This window comes from Bactrocera oleae, chromosome 6 (assembly GCF_042242935.1).
Source record: "Bactrocera oleae isolate idBacOlea1 chromosome 6, idBacOlea1, whole genome shotgun sequence".
Classification (NCBI taxonomy): Eukaryota; Metazoa; Arthropoda; class Insecta; order Diptera; family Tephritidae; genus Bactrocera; species Bactrocera oleae.
In genome coordinates, this window is record NC_091540.1 from 63,555,477 (window position 1) to 63,566,748 (window position 11,272).

The following is an 11,272-nucleotide window of genomic DNA, read 5'->3' on the forward strand; positions in this document are numbered from 1 at the left end:
CAAGTTTTTTATTTTGTTTTCTTATACATTTCATCTGTGTATATATTCTATTATTTTTGTTATGTATAAATGTATTATTTACATAAACACTTTTTTCGTTTTTTTTTTCTTTGCCGTTACTTGAAAATACTTTACATTAAATTATATTGCAGACATTTTATACAAAAAAACACAAAACTAACGTAGGTACAGCACAATAATGTATGTATTGTTGTTGGAGTCGGAGAACATTGTGGGCCCCTTGGCTATGGCCACAAAGCTGTCACAAACACTCATGCAAACATATACAAAATTCATAGAGTACATATGTAAAATGTGTGTTGGTTTCCATTGCTTCATAAATGATTATAATTAAATTTAAGATTAAAAAAACACAATTAAAATACAAATACATAAAAAAACACATGTTGATATAATACAAAATCATTAGCGCTTATGAATGACACAAAAAGTAAGAGTACGACAAGTTGAGAGAATTCGAGTGTATGTAAGGTGTTTTCTGACAGTACAAATGAGAGAGCGCATGAGAGAAAAACGAATATTTGAAAACAGACTATTCATAAAAGTCACGAAAACGGCGACACAGGCGAAATTGTAAATATTAGATTTAAAACATAACTGTAAACAGTGATGAGAGTATGTAAGTAAGTATAAGTAAGCTAAAGATAACTTGATTAAATTGATATAAAAGATAATCATTAAATGCAAATGACAAGATTGAGGACAAGTGTTGGGTTAATGAGAGTCGATAGTAAGAAACGGAGAGTAAGAGAGTAGAGGCATAGAGAGTGCCTTAAATTTTTAATGCACTATGACCGGCTCCATATATTGGCAATGAATTGCATTTGAAGGATTTTTTCGTTTTGGTTTTTTGCTTTCCATGGCTGTGTGAAGTGAAGTTTATAGTTAAGAGCGTGACTACTGCAAGAGACTACAAGAGAGTGAGAGAGAGTGATGGAGTGAATATTAAACATACGTTAGTTGCTTAGTGAGAAATATACTCAAACATGTTGAGTGTGCTCTAAAGTTTTGCGTAATTTCTCTTAAAAACTTTAATGATGGCACTAATTCTTTGCGTTCTCTGAGTCACATGCGCGCCCATAAATTCACACAATGTCTTAATAACAATTTTAACAACTATAAACAAGTTCTGTACTATTTTGAATTGAATTGAAGTTAACCAGCTGGACTTTTCTGCTTGAAACAAGCCCTTCTTTGAACCAAAGAGCGGTAGATAGTTGCAAGAGAGTGCATAAATATTTTACAAAAGTAGTAGCCGAAGATACTAGAAGCGAAGGTATTTTCTGAGAGACAATGGACTTGTTTCAACATTTTTTATACAGAAATGTCTCTCGAACTTCATTCGTTTCAAAAAATTACGGAATTTTGATCATAAAACTGCTCCGCTCTCTTGTAAAAAATTGCGCAGTTTGCTCTAACTTTTAAACTTCACTTATTGAGTTGCAAAAAAAGAAAACTTTAAGTAAGAAAAGAAGAGTTCAGAGAAATATTAAGAGTAGGAAATTGATGTTGGAGAGAGCAAGTGTATTTTTTTTGCGTAAGAAAGTATAATCTTACATTACATAATATGAACGATGATCTCCATTTTCGTCTACTATTACTACAACTACTCCTTCTTCAACTTCTTGTTCTTCTATAACTACAACATTATCTGTTTAATATAAAAAAAAAATTATATAACTGTATACGATAAACATGTGTTAAGCTACAAAGAGTAAGTGAGAGACAGAGAGACAAAGTACTTTCCATTTGTTTGTTCTATTCTCCTGGCTTTTGCGTCATTTATAATAATCCTTGTTACTTTCCTTCTCCTTTGAATGAATCCTTTTCTGCTGATTGCTCGGCGATCGTTTCGTTGTACTAAAATCGCTAATTACAAAGTAAGTATTTTATTCGTTAAATGCAAATACTCGTTAACTGTAACGAGTATATAGTTTGAGTGAGTCAATGAGTATGTGAGTGGGTAAGTGTGTGTGCAAGAATGTTGCAAGGCTGAGTAGCGTTTGAAGTTAAAAAGTTGGCATTCTCCATTTCTAAGATCGTCTTTTTTTCACGCCCAAATTATATGTGTCACGGCCAGCTTTACAATCGTTTCAAAATTGCTCAACAATACCAAACGATCTAATTTTTCATGCAACCAACCCGAAATCCATAACGCTCTCTAACCCTTCATCAGCGCATTTAGTAATGATGCAGCAGTGGTGCTGGGGCCAAGACGGGTCCATGTGCCAACACTGGTGCATGGGCAATCAATTTCGGTGCGGTCTTGTGCACGACAGCGTTGAAGCCGTTATGATCATCGGCAGTGTAGTCAACGGTACGCACTGAGCCGTCGGGTTCGACCAGCGAGTATTGACCCTTAACTACGTCGCCATCACGCTCTTCGGCTTGTGATTTGATGTCACCGGTGTGTGGATCCTTAATGCCATAGTTGAATGAGTATTTCGGGTATGCCTATGAAAAGAACAATGAATATACCGTTAACACTAGTTGGGAATTTAAATATCTAGACATATATATTTTTACAAAATGATACTCATGGACAACTTACCACAGGTTCAGCACGCACAGCGTGTGCCAATACTGGCGCATGCGCTAAAATCGGTGCGGGATAGTGACCATATTCTATGGGTACTGCTTGGGCGGCAGCAATGAGGAGAGCAATGGCAATGAAGTACTGTAAAGAATGATGTATATTTTTTAAAGAATAACAAAATTATTTTTAAGGAATTTAATGTGTCAGCCATGGATATTTTTTTCTACAATAAATAAATACACTCGGGACACAGGGTTAATGGAAATTTTCAACGAATTTTTTTCTAAAAAAATCGGAAATAGTTTTTATGGGCGTCGGATCCATGTAACCCAGCGACATCATCACGGGGTCAGTCACAATTTTCAACGAATTTTGTATTAAAAAAAGTTTGAAACAGTTTTTATTAATCCTTTAAAATAATTCAACACCTTTATGAAGGACCAATTTTGATATCATTGAAACTTATAAGCAATACTAGATATCGGATCCATTTGACCCAACTAAATCAGCAAAGGGTTAAATGGAATTTTTAAGAAATATTGGATCACAAAGCTGGAATTTAAGCTCTGAAAAGCTAGAATTTATAATTGCCGTAAAAATTATTTTAAACTAAATTCGACGAAACTTTAAAATTATACTAGTCAAATTTGAGAAAAAATTAAAAGATATGGACTTACAAGCATGAAATTGAAAAATTTCTTAAAAGATCAGGAGCTGAAATGTCTACCTATTTATAATGTAGAAAACTCCTTCTCACAATTATAACGTATTACAAGATATTTTGCTAAATTATCCAAAAATCGGCCTCAGTAATTGAAGAAAATGCCAAGAATTTATAAAATTTCTTATAATTTTGATTATGAAACTCATAAATTATATTGATGGTATTTATAATATATAAATATGCTCCAAAATTGTTAGAAAATTTTTTTATATAAAAACAATTTTTATTTGGTTTCTCGTATAAAAGATTGGTTTTCAATTTTTATGGTATCTAGTATACACATATAATATATTCAGAGTGTTAAATTTTCTTCGGATATATTTTTAAAATGTTAACTTTAATTGATACTACCAGATCTTGTTTTAATTTTAAGTAAATATACATAGTTTATGAAATATTCTTTTATTTGTAGGAAATATTTGGCTTTTTTAATTTTTAAAGGCAAAATTTTATCAAATTTTCTATGAAACTTTTTTTAAATAAAATTTGGAAAAAAAAATTTTTGCTTTTACAATTTCAATATTTTAATTTTTAAAGACAAATTTTTATTTCGTTATATTTCATATATTCAAAATATTCTAAGCGATTTTTCAATAATTTTATGCAGTTACATTTTAAGAAACTAAATGTTTTTAAATTTTTAATTTTATATTTTAATATTTTTAAAGTGATCAATAGGCAATGATATTTCTCTGTCTTGATTATAAATTTTATATTATAATATTTTTTGTATAAAAAAAAATTGAGTACAGAAATAAATATATTTATATATTATACTTAAGGAAAAATATTTCATACTGAAACTTCTACCGCAATCGACTTTCTTTGCAAAACAAATTCCCACAACAGTTTAAAGTTATATTTCATAGCAAATAGCCTATAATTACTACAGTTTTCGAAATATACCGGTTTTCAAAAACAAGTAAATCAACAAAAACCATTTTTAATCCAAAATCACTCATAGTAAAATACCCCGTTTTATAAGTCCTTAAATACAATACATAAATCACTCAATTTGATTTCTAAGTAATATTTGAGCATTTTACGAATTCCCCGTTTCATAAGTTCATAAATTTGATTCATAAATCACTTAGTTTGATTTTCAAGCAATCTTTGATTGTTTTAAGAATTTCCCGTTTCATAAGTTCATAAATTTGATTCGTAAATCACTCAAACAAATTTTGAACGTTTTACAAATTCACAAAAATTTTAATATATTTTTAGCGTGCTTTTAAAATGCTTCTACTTTTCGGTTCTAGATTTTCTATGAAATCAAAGCACTCATAGTCCACATTTCATAGATTTTACAGTGAATTAGAACTTTTTATACCTTCATTTTCACTCGACAGAAATGGTTTTTTTTTTGTTCACAACAAAGAGTACACAACGAACCCGTACGTTCTGATTTAATCGATTTGAATCGTAGCTACACACACACACACGGGGTACTTCGCGTTCTTAAGAGCTCACACCGGCAATTGTTAGAAATGCTGGAAACGTTTCGAATCGTTAGCTAGAAACCGTTGAACTGATGCCTACCTCCAATGACCAAAACCATTTATATACGCTGCTAGGCCCCGAAAAGTCCACCGATCGCCGCAGACAGAGAAGCCGTCAACAGATGCTGAGCGGCAACACACAGCCAATACAGTTAACACGGCAACAGCAACAAAAGCAAAAGTGCACGCGGCCGAAAACATATGAATGAAGCAAAACGCTAAAGAAGCAAATGTGTGCTGCAGTTGCAGAAGAAGAAGCCGGCAGCAGAGAGCGATCTGACGATAAGCTGCCTGCAAACGCTACGGTGTTGCCGCCAACAACAGAGGGAGCTGCTGCAGCATGCAAGCCGCCTTTGAATAAACCTACGTAAGTACTCGCAGCCAAGTTACGGAGCAGATCGGTTTCGCGTTAAAATGAATCGCGTCGTCGAATGGCAAAGGTGCGCCCAGGTGGCTGGCAATTGACAAGAGCCGGCTTAGTTGGCGTTTGTGGCAGGTTTACTATATGCCCAAATTGTTTGCGGTGTGATGCTGTAGTTGCCAATATGGTTGTTGGTATTTTTGTTTACAGTGTGCTTGTTGCTTTTGATGTTGTTGTTGTTGTCTGCATATGAGTTTCATTAAAGCCATTGCAATTGTGTTATGCATACTAGCGCTCACTTGCTGGTGACATATGTATGCACAAATGCTAATGCTGTTGCTGTTGTTATTTATGACGTTGTTTTTGCTTTTTGTTCGCACAGAATTAGGTGGATTTGAGCCTAAATGCAGCGAGAATTGGGTTATTCACTTACAATAGCGGCAAAAATGCGCTTTTAAATTCGTTTTCTTCGGCTGTGTGCTGCGCATGCTTCCATATGTGTGTGTGTGCATGTGTATATGTGTTTGTATTTACATATATTATATACTCCCATATGAGCAATTTACGGCAAAGAACTTTGGTAGGCGTTGGTGCACTCGCTTTTTGGAGTTGAATTCGTTTGTTATGAACTCTATTGCAGTTGTTGTTGTTATTTAACAGTGACTTTCGATTAATGAATAAAGTTTTTTGTACCCCTAATTGAAAAGCCGTAAAACCGAAAGTGACTTTGTGCGGCAAGGTGATTTTTTTTTTGTTCTTCACACAATAGTTTATATAGGCAATGACAATCTCTAAGACTGATATGTATATATACATATGAGGGAACGTAATGATTGACCAGACCTAGTTATGTATGTATATATATATAATTTATACAAATTCATTTAATATTGTCTAAGATAACGCTTTAAAGTCGAGCTGTTAGACGGAAAAAAATTTACTCGATGTTAAAGACAGGATGAAGTTATGACACGAATCGATTCATCTGAAATGATAACTAAGATATATTTTTTATAGTCACTCAGAAAACTATAAGACATTATATTGGATATATACAGGTTAGAAGGTTTGATAATATATCATATCATCCATACATAATAAATATATGTATACAAAATAGATATACTATATGATCAAATTTGACTCGGACTATTATTTTCCTGGATTGGTACAATCTGATTTTATATTCTCCTGAAATCTGATATCTCCATATGTCATTTAGTATGTGTTTGTTCGCTGTGACGCTCCAAAAATGAGCCGAAACCGAAAAAATCTTGACAAAGTCGTTTAAAAGTCAAGAAGATGCTTATCGTTTTCTTTGAATACCGTTGTATGGTTCAACATGTATTCGTTTCACGGTGTCAAATGATCAATAAGGAATACTTCTTGGCCATTCTAAGTCGTTTTGTGGGCAAAAAATTCTTGGATTTTTCACTCCGATTATGCGCTGTCACAGTGTAATAATTGAGAATTTGTTTTTAATTTATCTATTAATCTTCGTAACTCTATAAATGTGTGGCAGTTTAATTTAACATCTGTTATCTACAACGCCCTTTCAATTTTACACATGTATCTATATCTATAAAGTATATAATTTTTCAAATAAAACTGTTTGCAGATTACATTACATTACCTAGCAAAAAAATTATTAGCACCGTTTCCGCCAACGCCTGCATACAAATCGTAGAATTCTTATGCTACGTGCTGCATACATATCCATATTTTCACGTAAGAACATAAATTAAGTGTAAGGGACGCTGAGTCATTCTGCATTCATTGTATTATGAAGGTGATCCGAAATTATAAGTTTCTTTTTAATAGATATTTATTCAAATATGAAAATTGAAAGTCATAAGACAAGTTTTCATTTCAATTTTATAGGTATCTTCGATGAACGCTCAGTCTCTGCTTGATAATTAGTCGTGCTATGCCTTTTACTTGTGGCATGCACAATAATTTTAGACAACTAATAGACGAACTTATTAATTTTGAGCCATCTCTGATTATATAATTGATTTTATGACCAGCTTTTTCAAAGTAGAAATGCATTCAGGGGGGTGTCATAGCTTGTTGAAGATGACGGCTATAAGTACTTTTTTAAGGGGGAGTTTAAGTCGAATGGAGCAAAATTTACGAAGATATGAATACTTTTATATCTGTCTCAGGAAGGTTTTACATCAGAGTTGGTTTTTTTACAAAAACAAACTTGCCGATTCTTGGTAAATAAAATTGCGTTTTTTCCTTCAAAGTGTTCAAAAAAAATTTTATTTTCGAAAAATACTTCTTGCGTTACTTTGGAAAAACTATTATCTAACAGATAAATAATTGCTGCCATTGCCGTATGTTTCAATATTTCTTTGTAAAAACTTTAAATGACATTCTTCGAATATACCATTGGCTTTAATAAAGAGATTTTATCTCTGTCATCACAAAAAATTCACAAAGACACGCCTATTTTTGCACGAATCAACTCGACTCTCGCCTTAATTTAGAGAACTAGAGGTTTAGTCTTCAAACACTTCTTCTTTTGAAAAGAACTACTATTACCATACGGGGTCTTAGGTATACCACCTTTCGATATAAAATAATCATAAACTACTTAAATATGTTCGGTCATTCGATTAGTTCAGATATGCAGTTTTTCTATTGGTTTATATTTTTTTTCTGATATAAATGATAAAATATTCTTTCTTTGGACTTAGAAGTTTATGATGCTAATGAATGTACCGGCTGCGCGAAATCTATGTCTAAGCGCACCACTTAGCTGCAGTAATTAAGTCATATTTGAGAAAAAGGTATGACAACTAGTCATTTGTCCGATTATAACCGTAAAATACATCTCATCAAATAATAACTAATTAGCTCTTAATGAACAATTAAAGCTTAAACTGCCTAGCTACCATTGAAATCCATACATATTTTATCAGTTCTTAATCGATTTTTGATTGCAATACAATTAAACCTTAAAATGTGGCATAGTAAATTAAAAATCACAACACGGTTAAAAAAATTTTTAAAAAACCTTGCAAGCACTAAAGAAATTAGCATAGACCTAATCAATTTCTTATAATTTTTTTCTGCAAAAAGCATTCCAAAATAATATGCTGAGTATTAGAGCTGTAATTTTATGTTGAGTAAATATTTCCAATTAGAGCCACCCTAACGATGCATTACAGTGGACTGCTCATAACAGATATGCAACACCATATTTTGATTGCAAAAGGCATTCCATTATATTATATATTATATATAGATGTATATAGATATACATTTTTCATATGTCACACATGCCACTTAGAACAGCGAATATACTCGTAACTATAAATGCTTCATGCAACAAAAAGTTTAGACCTTATACGAGTGGGGTTTCGTGCATTTGTGTTCAGGCATAAAAAAAACATAGTATTTGTGTATATTGCATATTGTATATATATAAATATACCGACATTTATGCATATTGCATTTAAAAATTAATAATACGAAAAATCCTATTATCATGCTTGGCCTGTTGATTAGCTTTTGACAAACAGTGAATTAATAATAGGTTGGCATGCCATTCTGCAGCCCTGACTTATGCGGCATGAGCATTCGCAACATTTAAGGCATATCCGTCCAAACACTAAGTATGTGTGTGCATTTTTAATTTTTATGAGTTTTGGCTCGTTAGTTCTTATTCGTCATAAATTTGCACGATCTCTTTGGATTTAGCCGACGTTCCCCACTTCTGTATTTGGATACATAAATATATAAAAAATTCAGCGCTTGCTCCTAAAATGCAATGTTCATATATTTCTTGAATTTTCCTATGATTTATACGAGCGTAATTATGAATTTTCTTGTCGCTGCTAATAATTTTATGATGCCTTCCTAAGGCAGTAAAAGAGTACGCAGCCTAGGTTATAGCTCAGTTGTCGCTTATGCTGGCGCCTACAAGCCACCTAATGACACCACTATGCAAATCAAAGTGGTGTGCACATTACTGGGTATTTGTATGACTGCAGTGTACCCGGTAATAACTCGTTAAGATTCTTAGTTATTGTAGAAAACAGTATATTTTGAAAAAATCATTGCTTACTATCTCTCTCTCTCTCTCTCTCTCTCTTTTCGTGTATGAAACTCAGAATCAACCTCAAATTGGAAATTGTAGGCATCCAAAGAATTTGTAGAGCCCACATAAAATACGTCGGGGGCGTTACACTCTGTGGCTATAATATAATATAATTAAGTTAAAAAGTTCAAATGTTGAACAACTAGAAATATCTTATATTTAGATCCACATAACAAATAAGCAGTACCGCTCCCTTTAACAATCTGGCAATTTGCCGAGATCTTGAAGGAGGCAAGAAAACACATTTTTAATTTTTTTGAGAAGTTCTGTCGCTGTCCTTCAGACAGTTTTAACGATAAATCTAACGTCCGAGTTAACTATGTCTGATATAGGAGATTTCAAATAGCATTAGCATAAAATATTGATGGGGTGTTTAAGTACCGTTATACCGCTATTTCCAAACCATAAAGTTAGAAAATTGTAATACCGACCAACTCTTATTCTGAGTGCTTATGTCTTTATGGAATGCAAAATTTGCAGAAAAATGGGCGGGGCCACTACCGTTTTTCTCAAGATTTAAAGTTCATCGCTTATATTTCAGTGTAGTTATTATTATCACCACACTTATGCGCCAAACGTTGTCACTCAAATATTTATTAGAAATTTTAAGGAGTACCGTTATATAGAGAGGAGACGTGGCTACAGACAAAACGTTGGTGGAATGGATCATATAACATTTTTTTGTTATTGCTATTGTTGGAATTTTTCAGAAAGTTGTGTTGAGTAATTTCGAAAAATAGGCGTATCTTATACTAAGTTGTGCAAAAATATGTATATAAGTAACTAGATTATAACTATTTGATTTATTTTATGAACTAATACCGTTATGTGGGCGTGACCTTTATGTGAGCTTCATAGAATAAACAGGTAAAGGGTCGATCAGACCCAAATCCAAAACTTGTATATAAGACTTGTACTTTTGCTACACTACCGCTTAGAAACTAATTCTTTCCTTTGATCCCATTCATTTTTACTACTGGCATACAAGTACACATGTACCTTTGTATGCAACAACGCGCGCGCCTATGTTGCAACAACGTGTGGCAATCAAATTCATTTTGTATCGAAAAGTAATAAAAATCACAGAGGTGGGCATTAAATTACCACCTCGCCTTGTGGACCTGTTGACTTGGCAAAACCAAGAACAACACAAACATCACAAACAACAACAACACACGCAATGGGAGTATGCGGCGCTGAAGCCAAGCGATGGCAATATCAGTCATTGCAATGTGGCAGATTGGAACGAATGCGTCAGATTGTTGCAACAAAAGCGTATGTATGTAAGCGTACACAAATCAGCGCCTCGTTGGGCTCAGCAGCGTTTTGTCGCTTTGCAACATCAACGCGAATTCCACGTGCGTGCGTCGAAACTACTCTTAAGTGTAGGTATATGTGTATTTTCATGTATGTGTGACTGTGCGTATGCGATTTCAGCCATAATAATTGCTTCTACTGCAAACCGCTGTTATATTGTGATTGTTGTTGTTGTTGTTTTTAGTGAAATATAATCGCTCTGCTAAGCGCACTCGACTATTTGGAGCAACAAAGCTGCCACAAAAAAATGTTATAGAAAACAGAGACAACAACAAAAAACCTCAGATATCGTATGATGAATATAAACCCATTATATTCCTATCAATTTCATTCAACTTTTTGTTGTCAAAGTATGCATAGTTTTTTTTTGTAATTTGACTTATGCACTTTTGCACTTAAAGGTTTACGAGTGTTTTATAGTTTTTGTGTTCTCAGTTGGCATATTCGATATTTTGGTATTTCTGCTTTTATTGACCAATTTTGTGTTGTATGCATAGTAAACGCATCTGTAGGAAAAGTTTGTGTCAGCGCAAACAATAAACTGTAAAAGATTTATCCAAATTTAATTTTTTTATAAAATGTATTGGTTTTCAAAGTTCTAAATAGGTCGAACAGGATAAATATTAAAAATTAAGGTATTGAAAAGCGAGAATTTAAGGTTTCTCAGGTTAAGTGCCTTACTATTTTTGAACACAAATTTATTTCG

General features: G+C 33.0%; 1 protein-coding gene across 1 annotated transcript; it reads right to left on the reverse strand.

Moving 5' to 3' along the window:
- Nucleotides 1-4,799, reverse strand: LOC106627940 (cuticle protein 8). The gene is made up of 3 exons (XM_036364736.2): nt 4,612-4,799; nt 2,573-2,698; nt 1-2,475 (listed from the first exon to the last, which is right to left on the reverse strand). The coding sequence occupies exons 1-3, from the start codon at nt 4,615-4,617 to the stop codon at nt 2,203-2,205; spliced, it is 405 nt and encodes a 134-aa protein (XP_036220629.1). The 5' UTR covers nt 4,618-4,799; the 3' UTR covers nt 1-2,202.
- Between the last annotated feature and the right edge of the window lie 6,473 nt (nt 4,800-11,272).